Genomic DNA, 13,888 nt, shown 5'->3' on the forward strand with positions numbered 1-13,888 from the left:
TTATCAATCGTATATTAATAATCTACAGTATATTAATGCCATTATTTAGCCATTTCAGAAATAACTCTGTTTACACCACATTGGAACATCCATCCTTCAATTCCTTTATATATTTTTATTTTATTTCATGTCAATTTTCATGAAATTTGGCAGCAATGTGTATTGTCTTTTTTGTATTTTACATCTGCATATTGCTCATTTTAATATTTAAATAAATCCTTTTTAGTGTGGTGTTTGCTTTTCCCATTTATACAATGGTGCTTACCCAGTCAGAAATGTTTAATGTAAAGGGCTAGTTAGGAATATGAACTGCTAAGGACAAGGTTGGTCTATTCCACTTTTATAATAGGGGTTTATAATACTGGCTGAAATTATGTGCAAATATTTTGATTATAACGCTTATAAATACCATAAATGTTTTACATGTCTCCCTCTCATACAACCGAAACTGTTTATTAAAACCAATAAAACGCTTTCAAAACATTTTTCTTCAACTTTTATAAGCATTTAGTATTTATTTCACAATTATTTTTAATATTAATAACAAAACAGCCAATTAAAAATAACAATTGAATTATCGGCTCCTAAAAAATTCTGACCTTAATCAAGAAGACCTATATATTTTAATAGTTTGTGATACTTACTATGTAAATTTTGCTGTGAGGTTATTTTGATAATTGTTCTATTGATACTTAAATAAATATTGTACTTCATCATCAATGTTTTGATTTTTAATATATTACGTTAATATAATTATTAATGACTTTGAATTTTGTGCTATTTCTACAAACATTTTAGAAACAAACGATTCTTCTCTAAAGCATCATTCCATTTGTTTCCAATTTTATGCAACAATTTCATTCAATTACTCAAATAACACTAATTGTATCCCGGTGTATTCTTTTAACTCAATACATATGTTACTAATTATAACAGTTTTATGCATCCTAAAAACTTTCAAATTCTTTTTTAAACTTCAAAAACTTTAATCGTATTTACAACTGGGGCATAACTATACACTGTGTAAGAATGCCTGATATTAGTTTGAGGTGAATGCCCGCTCGGTCATTGAACTTCACCACATGTGGGGTGAATTTCTATACTATTAAAAGTAGTACAGATTTATAATGTACCTGTTCTGATCACATGACTATACATCCTGGTCATATAAAATCGTAAAAACTGACACAATAATATTGACTTTAGATATGTCATACTGAATATGGATAGTGATCTCATTAATATTCATGAACATATAAACAACCCACATACGTGTGGGACAGTATGTACAAAGTATAAACTGATCCAACAATCAATAATGTGAAAGGTATAGCAAATAGAGTCTGTCTTCTTCAGTACAGAAAATAAAATGAAAGTAGAATAGGAAGAACCAGAATGAAAACGAAGAATGCATCTTTTATTTCTTTTAAATTTGATTTAAAAGAAAGAAGTACAATTCAGTAAAGGAAATAATAATAAAGAGATGATGATAAAAGATGATAAAGCTCTGTCTACACTATCAAACTTTATGTGACAAACAAATGTGCGTGCCCATATATAAATGATGATGTTGTATCAGTGCCATATTTGAGCATACCACTACCATATTTGGGCACATCACACTTTGTTGTCAAACTAATTTGATAGTGTAAACAGAGCTTAATATATTGAAATAGCTTTTCATTGAAATTCAACAACTTCCAGTTAATCTTCTATTCCCCCTGTGTATTTCCTTGAATGAATGCTACATTGCAGACTGGTGTGTCACTGTTTTTATTAGCTGAACGTTTTAAATAATTTCAAACAGTCACTGTTCAATCTGTAAGCATGTAATTATATCTCTTCCTTATTTTAATGATCTTTTTCTACTACCATATAATGATAACTATCAATAATTGGTTACCGGTAATCTGTTATTTTTCGTGCTGTAGAAATAGGTGTTGAATGGCAAATAATATCCTATTATTAAAGCTGTGTTTTACCTTGCTAAAAATAATAATACTGTGCATTGTGTGTAAGTAATGACAATTTATATACACTGACAAGATTTCTTTAGAGAACTCAATTCAATTTTCAGTGTTGTATCATCACATACCAGTATATCACACTATTTGCCCATCATATTCATAGGAATATATAGCAAGGTGTCTGTATCATGTAAGGTTAGGTTGGGTATGATACTAGATGATACATGTGAAACACATGTGATGCTGTATTACAGAATTTTTCTATGATACTGGTGGAATCTAGATATAGTATTGAAAATCGGTGTAATAACAATAGTATAGTGCAGACAATGATTAGATATGAAATCTTTTGTTTCTGATTATCAAGTAATAGCACTCTGAATACATAGGCTCTACCTTCCAAAAGTACAGATTATCATTTATACAAATTTATATATTTGTCTATTCTTAAGCTCTGTCTACACTATAAAACTAGTTCGACAAAAAGTGTGATGTGCCCAAATATGATAGTGATATGACATCATCATGTCTATAATGGGTACATCACATTTTTTTTGTGCATAAAGTTTGATGGTGTAGACAGAGCTCAGTAGTTTAGCCATTTTTCATTTCATCAGCATATAACCAGGTAACCTCTTCTTTTCCTGATAAAAAGGTAGTGCACATTTGTAACAGTTAGTATGACCTTTGAGTTCAACAGTCATTACACTTTGACAACTTCAAGTTTTTTATTGATAATTTATTTGATGTCCAGTTAACATTATTGGTCTCTCAGTCTCAATAAAGAAATCCATTTTCTGTTGCTATCTTCTGATGGCCAATGCAATGTTGAAATAGGTTATTATACAGCTGATCATAACCCGGACACCATTTAATTTATTCAATCATATATTATATAATAATGGTCTGGTATAATAATGGTTCATAATCTTTATTATCAGATTGAGTGTTGACCTGGATTATTTTGTTTGTTTATTTTCGACATGACGCTTATGAGAGTTGACAAAAACGAGAGATGCAAAATCAGTCTGGAAACCCATCGATATACAACCTATGTATCACACTACACTTACATTGCTTTGTGCTAATTAACAAATATTGTGCATGGATGCGTCTTGCTAATTTTATGACAGTCATAGCACATATAAACAATACTACCGTATTTGATTCAGGATATTTTAAAATGTGTTCATCTCTGAAGTGACAGATAGTGTGGGTACCAAAGCTTATTAGGGTGGGTGGCGTGTTAAACCGTTAATATTTTATGGTTAAAATTAGTAAACAAATAATTCAACTTTAATAGATACAATCCATTTCCACAAATAATCATTAATGTTAAGATATCTCATGGCATATCAGTGGCGTAACGCATAGGGCAAAGGCCCCTGATTTAGCCCTCCAACGCTTCAGCTCTGTGACCCTTGGGTTTAACCAGTGAACGCTCATAGCAATTACACCACTGTGGCATATATGGCAGTTGCGACTGTTTTTAATTTTGATTTTATTACTGAATCTAATACAATACAGATAGAACATTTGACTAATTTGTAAGCATTTTGCGTTCCCCAATATTCCAAAATCTTGCATCTGCAACTGGGTATACAAAAGTTCTTGATTCTGATGAACAAAAGTAAGTTGCCGGTTACAGTAAGTCTGTGATAAATACACTGTATGCTAGGTAGTTTTACATGCAGTAATCATTTTATAATAAGACGATTGATAGTTGTAATTGCCATGCACATACGTTAGTAATTGTTATAGGATTAAATACAAACAAGCCGAGCATTAGCTACCACCTACACAAAATTACTACTCACCTAATGTAAAAATCATTTCTTTAGGCCCATATGTTAAGCAGTATTTAGGGTTTTGAAATTGCGTGCAAGTTTAGTTACTTTTCAATATTCAATTTATAAAAAAATCATGTTTTTCCCCTATAATGATAATTTTTTATTGACATTATTATGTCATAAAACAGTTTAATGCTATGTTAATTGAAGATTTTATAAAAATAGGATTTATTTGAAACTTACATATTCTCTATAAAAATTATATACTTTATATTTAAATTTTTAATCTATATAAAACAGGTTTGTACTATTCTCAAAAAAGGGGTGCCTAAAAACCAACTAAGTATTATCTTTACTATCTCGGAGGATGTCACCTTAATTTTACCCCTAAAACGTTATTAGTTGGTGAACTTGTAAACTTTCCCAGCCAAACTGGCCTCTTAGGGGAAATGTGATTGGCCACGTTCATGATGTTCGATAGATTTTTAGTTGGTTAGCTTCCTCTTTTGGAGGCCTATGCTCAGTTGTATCTAGCTGATCAGGCAGTGTCAAGTTAGTGTCAATGCCCTTATGTGACCTTTTGCAGTATTAGTTCTATGGCTGAACGCTACACACATCGAGCACATCTTGAAACAACAACTATTGTCTTTATTAACTTATCATGGGACAGACATTGAATACAACTACTACGAGTAAGTTAAGCATTTTTGTTTGATTTTAACTGTTTCTTGTTGGTTAATCATATAAACATAAGTATGATTGTATTGCTAAACGTTTCTTTAGGCCTAGGCTAGGCCTGCTGTTGTGTTTGTTGACAAAGTACAGGTTGAGGTTAGTTATGGTGTTTATTCTCTATACACTTCAACAGGTAGGATTGACTATCCTACTGTACAACAGTCCAGCCCAATTATAATGAATGTTATTGCTAATTCTGGCAATACATTTATCATTTTTATATCTAACTATAGTATGTTATAATTACTTATGATACTAGAGGCAGTAGTTAATAGGTGAATCTTTCGATTTTGTATTCAACGAAAACATTCAGTTATTTTAACATAGCAGCCATAAACAATTTCCATTTGAAGGCTCTACTATTTTGAATGTTTAATGTTTTCTAATACAGGAAGTCTATTTTATTTATTCTTTTTATTCTGACAGTGTCAGTATTAAATTATACTATATTTTATTAATTTTACATTTTGATTTAAATAATAGATTTATTAGTACATTTTCTTGCCATATTGGCTAATGTAGCAATTATTTAATAAAGTTCTCATTCGAATAAAATATTCATCAATCATGTTTCATTAAATTTAATAAACTAATAACAAAACATATTTATTCTGATTAATATTTGTTATTGATTTCGTATTTTTAATGTCGCTTTCTGTAAAAATTCATATTCATTATTATCGGTGAACATACACTTCATACAATATTTATTGATTTTGAACATTCACACGATTCTGAGTCATCAGTATAGAATGCTATATGATCTTGTTTTACAGTACATTAGACCCTGTGATTTTAGGAATGGGAAGTCTTGTATAATATAATTATATAATAGTTTAGTATATTCAATATATTCTACCAACAGTATGTTGTTTAATGTCATGAATTCATCACAACACTGTGCAGTACACAACATCATGTCATGGTTTTAATGACATGAAGCCATCACTTCAAGAAATAAAATATGTCATGTTGTTTTTTGATTTGTAGTATTTCTACAATTACTTTTCAAATTAAAGAATAATTGAAATTAATTGTGAAATAAACATCTTCATTGTTGGAATTTGATATCACAGCATATATTATGTAATCATTGAAAACTAAATGGTGGTAATAAAAGTCTTGTGATGAGATGATAACTTTGGAAGAACATGATGGCATGTATGTCCAGCATTACATTAATAAATCTTAATCTGTAAGGCTGTTGGATTGTTCATTAGAATATCAATATCTTCCTTGTTTTTCAATGATAAATACACAGTTTATTACACTGCTCTTACACATTCCAGCATGTATTGTACAGTGCAGAAAGGTCTATAAGTTCAATTCTAACAAACACGAATAAATTACAGCAGCTGCTATGATTTTCCTGTGAACTGGCGTCTTTTCATTTGAATGCAATGTTTCTACATCAACTGCTACAAGGGACTTTTGGGCTTAACCCTTGCATCGACCCTGTTCCCTTAGCAACCGTTTCCTATCATAATTGCAAGCACCTTGTATTGTTGACCACACTGTTTCCCTTTTTAATGGCAGAAGAATTATTTTCCAATGAATCACATTTTTTTTGGTGATTTTTTTTTTGGATGAAATGTTTATACAAATTATAATTCTACAGTTACTGATAACATCTAGTAGTACAGTGTCAATATAGTCATCAAGTCCAAACTCCAAACCAGTTTATGTTGTTTTGTCATGCTAATTATATCATTAATTTTATACTGAGTTTATAATATTGTAATATCAAAAACATTTGCAATAATAATAATATTCTATTTATGCTATATATAATAATGGGTAGACTAAATGTAAGCGAAAATGTTTTAGTCTCAACGATTATAAGCAACGTCTTAGTTAAGTTGAAGATGCTCTCCAGGTGGAATGCCATCCTGAGATGAGTAGTAGTATTTTGTCTTGTTTATTTTATTTCATTTATATGTAATTTTTACTTTCTATCGACCAGAGATTCGGAAATAAAAGATTGAATGAATGAATGAATGAATACAAAATTACAGAAATTGGAGTGAAAATAAGGGTCTACGTAGATGAATGATGCGTAAAAATATTACCCAAGACTGGAAGATCCTCAAATTTAGTAAGATAAAAAGCACCACCAGATTGGCATTTCACATAGAATTCACATAACATTCTTTCGTATATCTGAAAGGGGTGTACAAAGTCCCAAATGATTGGCATATATGATATACATTTCCAGGTCTGGCTTCTGAAACCACACTAGATGGACAGTCATTTCATTTAAACTTTTTTATGGAATGATTAACCAATACGCACATTAGGAATAGCGCAAGCTTTACACTGCCCTCATCCCCATGCTCTCTGTGTATGTTGTTTCATAATTGTTGAAATACTGTACCATAGTTAGAATACAAATTGGGAATTATATCAAAAGGTATTGAATAAAATGTATAAAGCTGCGAAAACATTAACTTGCCAATAGCAGTTTTATTTAGATTATTACCAAAGGGCCATTTTCTAAATTTAAATTGTGTTTTACAAACAAAATTCCTATAGGAAGTTGTTAGGAAGTGGAGGAAGAACGTAGTTGACCTGGTATATATGCCTCATTTCACCTGATTGGTTAAAAAATTACAGTTTAAAGATTGTAGATAAAATTATAATATGCAATATAACTTGGAAAAATATTCATCTTACTATGAATGTATACTACAGTATTAAGTGGGTTGAACAGGGTGACCCAACCTAAGTTTGACCTGATCTGTTTATAACTAGCTATTAACCGTTTAATGCTAACCTGCAATGAAGGGGTTTGACTTATTAATCCTATGTTTAAAATGTTGTCATATCTTTCAAGACCTTTGCACCAAATCACCTTTAATATTTTTTTTTGTTTTAGGCCTGACCATCATATCACAAGCTCTATTACGACATGTTTATCGAGGTGTTTAAATTGTTGTTTTCTACGGAAACACAAATAAGTTGATTGAATATCTACAGTACTTTAAGATGACCAATTTATTATCATTAATGTTTTATTTTTAGATGTTCTTTTGATGGGATAATCTACATAAACTAATCCTTTAAGATTAACATTAATACTGATAAAAAGCCAGTTATTCTTGAAGTTTTATTTCTGTTTTTGGATTAGTAACTTTCTTATTTTATATAGAAACACTTTATCTGGTAAACTACAAAATAGGATAACATTACATTTACAGATGTTGAATTTCACAAATGAGTCTATTTTGGCCATTCAATTAAGAAATATTAACAAATGTATTTATACCGTATATCCCTGTATATTCCTACCCCCTATTTCACAACAGGCATATCCCTGAGTATAGTCCAAGTATTGACTTTTGGTCTGGATGTAGGCCTCTCTCTTGCCAGTTCATATGAGTTTTTATCAGAAATGCTTACAAATCATTTTTTTTCCTGAACCAGGATTTCCCTGGGTAAATAGTCCCACCCCCAAAGTCGGCCAAATTTTGTGATCTAGGTGGGTGTGATTTTACCTACCAGAGGATATTCATTTGGTTATTCATTATTTAAATAAGATACATACAACCAAACAACAATATTTTAATGTGAAAAGTCAATTTATACAAAGAAATTCAGATACCACCATACTAATTTAGATTCCTAAATCTAGTTTGGATGTTGGGCTTACCCTATACCTGCCTACAAAGATAACTTTACTACACAAGGTTTAGACAATAATGTAGGTTCATGTTTAGTTTAGCCTAGCAAAATGCTATACACATTTTCATAAAAAGGTTTTCCTAGCAAAATGCCATACGCTTTTTCATAAAAAAGTTTATCAGGTAGCAAAATGCCATACGCTTTTTCATAAAAAAGTTTATTCTAGCAAAATGCCATACTCTTTTTCATACAAATATGGCACATACTGTACTTTCTTCAATCTTTCTCATCTTTTCTCCTCGCTTCATTATCGGCCTCTTATAACCTATTTTCCAGTAGGTTTGTTAAATTTGTTTTCAAATACATGATCTATGCAACAATTCACATGTTTTAACAACACATTTTAACATTTATAAGATAATTGCGTCAAACAAACCACAACCTTACTGGAACAGGCTAGGCCTAATCCAGCTGAAATCTATTTGTCTTTTTAGATGCTGTTTTAATGCTAATAATATCCATCTTAAATCAACCATGATCAAGTCTCCTCTTAGAAATCTACTTAACAGCGTCATTCTGCGTCCATCATTTGCGTATTGATTGATTAATTCTTAATTAACAGATTTACCTTAATCGTCTGTTCAGAGCTATTTTGGTTTTTAAGTAAATGGACATAACATTTTTTTTATATACCGTATTCTATAATGTAATTATTTGTTTTAAGCATTATGATTCTACTTTATTGTTCAACATGTTTTATAATAAATTGAAAAAGACATTTTAATAAGTCTACCCTATCAAACTAGTTAAACAAAAAAAGTATGATGTGCTCAAATATGATAGTGATATACCCAAATATGGTAGTGATATGACATCATCATTTTTTGTTCACATAAAATTTGATAGTGTAGACATATAGCTTAGAGTTGTTTCACATGGAAGGATGTTTGTTTATATAATAATAATAAATTATCCACATAGATTATTCCTTATATTATACATTACTAATACAGTCGACTCCGCCCAAGTCGAATTCGCGTAAGTCGAAAAATCGCGAAAGTCGAATTTTTAGGAAAGTCCCAATTCTTTCCTATACATTACTGTGTAATTTTTATTTCTAAGTCGAATTTTTCTAAGTCGAAATTCGTCTAAGTCGACGTCTTTTTGCGGTCCGAATACCCACATTCTTTAGTGATTTATATCGTATAAGTCGAAGTCACAAATTACGCGGCAACAACGCGTTAAAAAAGCCGATGAAACGTACGTAATTCGATAAACAAACAACAGAGGGGATAATGTGGGACCATATCGGTTCTCTCAAGCAGGTTGTATAGTGTAGGCGGCGTCCTACAACTCACGCTAGTGTATAGTGTATGAGTTGTTTCAGAGTTGAGAACTTGAGCGGCGTTTTGTGGGTACCTATTTTGTGCTAGACAGATGGCAATAAACAATAATGGATACCGATTTCGAATAACAACCGAAATGTATTTATTATACGTTTTTGTATTGTTTCGGAAAAATACAGTTTATCATTGCCGATAAAGAGGCTGAGCAGTTATTAGGCCGAGCAGTTATTAGGCCTAGCTAGCTAGCTAATCAAACTCAATTCAAGAAGGCTCATCGCGTGGGCCGCGATCGCAACAGGGCAGGGTCCACTAGGCCTAGCCATAGCGCAGCTAGTAAGTGAACCTAGGCCTAGGCCTAGCATTTTTTTGGCAAATCTGTAAGTCGAAGTTCGCGTAACTCGAATTTTTATACCGGTCCCATTAGAGGCGACTGTATTATTATTAATGGGCTGATGCCAGGGTAAGTCCTTTTTTTTTCATGTTCAAATCATCTATGCCTTTTATTGACATTACAATTACATACAGTATTTATATTTACTTTAGGAGGTAGTGAAAAAAACTCGCACACATTCACTCCTTTTATAGGCACCCCACGTTTGTTGATATCTTTTCTTCACCTTGCTATATTATAATAATACTGTACAATGTTCCAATACATAACAATCACGTTCAATGAACGTCTGTTTGAGGTCCCATTCATGCATTGATAATACTGGTATAGAAAAGCTAGGCAGGGTCTACCAAGTAGCGCATACTCAATTACCCAGACACAATAATGCAGTGAAACAGCCCCACATTTTACCTTGCGACTTTAGTGTGATTTCTCACGCCTGATGCGTGAACCATTCAGAAAAAATTTGCAAGTTATTATGGTGCATAATGATCTGCTGGTTACAATTAGTATTGTTTTCTATTCTTTTTAAAATAATATGGTAAAATTTAAAGTAAAGTTGGTTTTCATTTAAATACATTGTGTTGAAATCAATTATCAAAATAGAATAATCAAAATTTCGTACTGTATGCATTTGTTCAAAAATTCTAAATCACGTACTCCATACATTCATTCGTCTATTCATTTGTTTATTCATTAATTTCATCTTTCAATATTTCATTTTATTCATCTCGCCACTCGCTATCATATTTTCAATTTTTTTTTTTATAGCATTTTTATAACATTTGTCTTATTTTTTCCTAAACTTATTTTTCCTGAGTAAAGTACAAGGACATATATTTCATGACCTCGTGTCTGCGCATTTATGACATTCTATTAATTGATGTAACATTTTTCATTGCGATTGTACTAATTTGATTACGATGTATCAATGTAAGGTGTACCTCTTCCTGTAATATCATGAATCTGCGGGTATGTCGTAATTAAAAAAGCGGACGGTACTTAATCTGGTTATACGTGATTCGATCCGATTACCAGACTGTCTATTAATCCTGTACGAGCGTTATCAAGGAATTTGATTAAAATAATTCCTGGACTTTTTTGTACTATTTTGATAGTATTTGAGATTTATCTGTACTGTGTTTTGTATTGGGGCAAATGTTTTTCTTGAGAGATTATTCAATGTTGGCATCTATACTTTTTTATTCAGGCTTTATGTACAAGTATACCCATATTGTTACAGTTTCTTATATGTGCCTCTATTCCTTGAATGTACCCTTGCCCCTTTAATGTTCCCCCTCCCACACATATTAAGATGAACTCTAGTCTAGACAAGCACTTTTGTTTACCGTAATTATCATGCCACCTAGGCCAAGGGTATTTAGTGGTTAAGTTTACTCTCAATCTCATCTATATTGGCTGTAGTTAGAGTTTTCTAGCTTAATGCAGAATCACAGTTAATATGAACAAAATATTAAAAAATCCAAATATGTAAACGTGTGGTAAAAGAATTGTATTTGCTAATTTTTCAAATGTTCTGAATTATTCGAATTTTCAATGGTAGGCAAAATATTATATATAGTATTGTTTATAGTAGTATTCCAACATTTTTATATTTTTATATTGAAACCAGAACATACTTTACGTTTTTGCTTCTTATTAAAGGCTCTTCATGTGTCTATTTATAAGAGAATAAATCGATATACTAACAATATTCCCAATGGGGTTAGCATAGGTTTGATTTGACAATGCTAGGCTGCAGTGGAATGATGTGATTTTAAACAAATGTTTCAAACCAGCTGCCTTCCCAGTGAACTTATCACCACACTGTAGCCACCAGAGGAATTAAAATACTCACCAATAGTACTTATTAGATTCTCTCTGCGTTATCAATCTGAATCGTCTAAAGAAATCATCCAGGTAGAAAATCGTAATGAAATTGAGGCCTGTGTGTTATCGACGCAGCAATATATTAATCGAAAGTGCTGTGAACCGGGTCAAAAAAGTAGACCGCAAGAAGGCTAAGATAACAGCACCACCTCTGCCCATGTTGAGACAAAAACATTAGATGATAAATGTATTGATTAATCTGTTCTTATTCCAGTAATCAGAGTTTCTGCGTGTAATTAAACTGGTTTAATTTAATAATTATTAAAAACTAGTAATGGCTTTTCATAATCATTGTATAATTGTCTATGTAGTAAATAATTAATATACTAAGCAAACGACTTAAAAAGCATTTGGTCCATCTGAAAAAATGTGTTACCTGAAAGAGATTGTGCATATCCTAGTGAATGTAATCGTTAGAATACAAAAGTTTAAGCATAAATTATTTTAAAAGTAGTACCATATTTCAGTTTCAACAAAAATATTGTCAACATATTTTTTTTTTAATGTTGAGGGCAAAAAAAGAGAAAAAAAAACTTTCTTCATCTCGTTCTAAGATTGTTCGACATTAATACTGTAATAACTAATGACTCTAGTAGAGAAAACAATCCGAAAATAAGATGATTAAAAATAAGTTTGTTAAAGATTGCTGTCTGGCTCCTAGAGCATGATGGGAATGATTAATCAAGATAACCGAGACAGCTGACAACACAGTGACAGCGTTCAAAACCTGCTGATTCACAACACAACAAATTAATGAAATCTCCAAACACATGTTGTTACTGCACAAATAAGTGTTGATCCTATAGTAGGCATGGGACATCCCATTTCGTTGTCCGCTGTCCTCTCCACGGAGTGAATTAATCGGGTAGTGAGCTATCGCTACCCTCACAGTGAAGCATCCTGATCAGGTGGTGAGATGACACTGTTATGTACTAATTGATTTATCGAGATGGATTGAATTTACCATAGATCAGACAGCATGTTGGATAATAGTTTAATACTCTATGTGAATCATACAGCATGTTTTATAATAATAGTTGATGTCCAGTATTTAAGTTTCGTTTCAATGGAATTTATACAATTGATGGCGGAATGTATAATCGATCAATATTTACTAGAATTACAGTTGATCCATTTCAACCTAATGTGCAAACTGAATGGAAAGAAATTAAACAAAATATATTTTAATTGTATATAGATAAAAATTATTTAAATAAATAATACAGTGTGTATAAATGAAGATACACAGTATACAGGGAGATATTAATTTATTTATTTTTATCCTTGATATCAGGCCCTGATGATGGAATATGCCCAAATATGAATACATTTGATGCAGTTTGTTTGCAACTTAATTCCTTTTAATTAAGATTTTATAAAAATTAATTTTGTTGATTAAATATAAATACATTAGAAAGTGTTCTTTATTGTATTGAACAATAAACATTATTTTGTAGCTAATACATGTTACTTTAAACATTAAAGTTCAAGTAAAGTATAAGACATAGTCATTGTCTAAATCTTTCAATCAATTCATGTTCTTCTTTTAAAGTTACAATAACCAATCTCTGATATATCTACTTGATCAAAATTAGTAGCCTAGTATTAGTAGATGTAGGTATGTGAGCCTTTTATGTTACTACACTAGAAATGATAAGAATATCTTATCACCATAGGAATAATGAATGTTACAGTATTGAAGAACCTGTTCTGTCCCTCTGAACCAATCAGATCCAATCTTTTAGCCAAGTTAGTGATCACATCATTTGCATAATAGATAGATTTTCCTGATGTTGTTTATGAAGAATCAGTTACAAGGTCCTTAGGGTATTCTAGACAGTTGGCATACTTTTTTTATAAACCAACAAGGGGTATATAAACCCATCGAGGCTTGTGATCATTGGTACCAAACAGACAGGGGTAATAGATTTTTTTGAGGAACTATGTTGAAAGCCAGTATGTTACCGAGTTTTCAGAGTTGGGCATCTAAATGTGAGTGGACCGGTGTTTAAGAATTTTGTTGGTGTAGAATGTTGTCTGCAGTTGGTGGTAACCATTTTTCTTTTTATACCTATTCCATTAGGCATACTTCAGAGACTTAGAAATACCCTAGACATTGGAAATGTGTTTGCATAAATTTGCGTGGTG

At 31.4% G+C, this 13,888-nt stretch overlaps 1 protein-coding gene across 4 annotated transcripts in view; it reads left to right on the plus strand.

Annotated features, from left to right (window-relative positions):
* Window positions 1-13,888, plus strand: part of LOC140040175 (oxysterols receptor LXR-alpha-like) — an 84,165-nt gene that overhangs the window by 58,038 nt on the left and 12,239 nt on the right. Inside the window, exon 1 of one of the 4 annotated variants that reach the window (XM_072085899.1) lies at window positions 4,315-4,449. The exons of the other annotated variants lie outside the window; for them this stretch is intronic. Within the exon in view, the coding sequence (XP_071942000.1) occupies window positions 4,419-4,449 (31 nt within the window). The 5' untranslated portion in view covers window positions 4,315-4,418. Of the gene's footprint in view, window positions 1-4,314; window positions 4,450-13,888 lie in introns of those variants that run through there. 4 annotated transcript variants of the gene reach the window in all.

Source organism: Antedon mediterranea, chromosome 2 (assembly GCF_964355755.1).
Source record: "Antedon mediterranea chromosome 2, ecAntMedi1.1, whole genome shotgun sequence".
NCBI lineage: Eukaryota > Metazoa > Echinodermata > Crinoidea > Comatulida > Antedonidae > Antedon > Antedon mediterranea.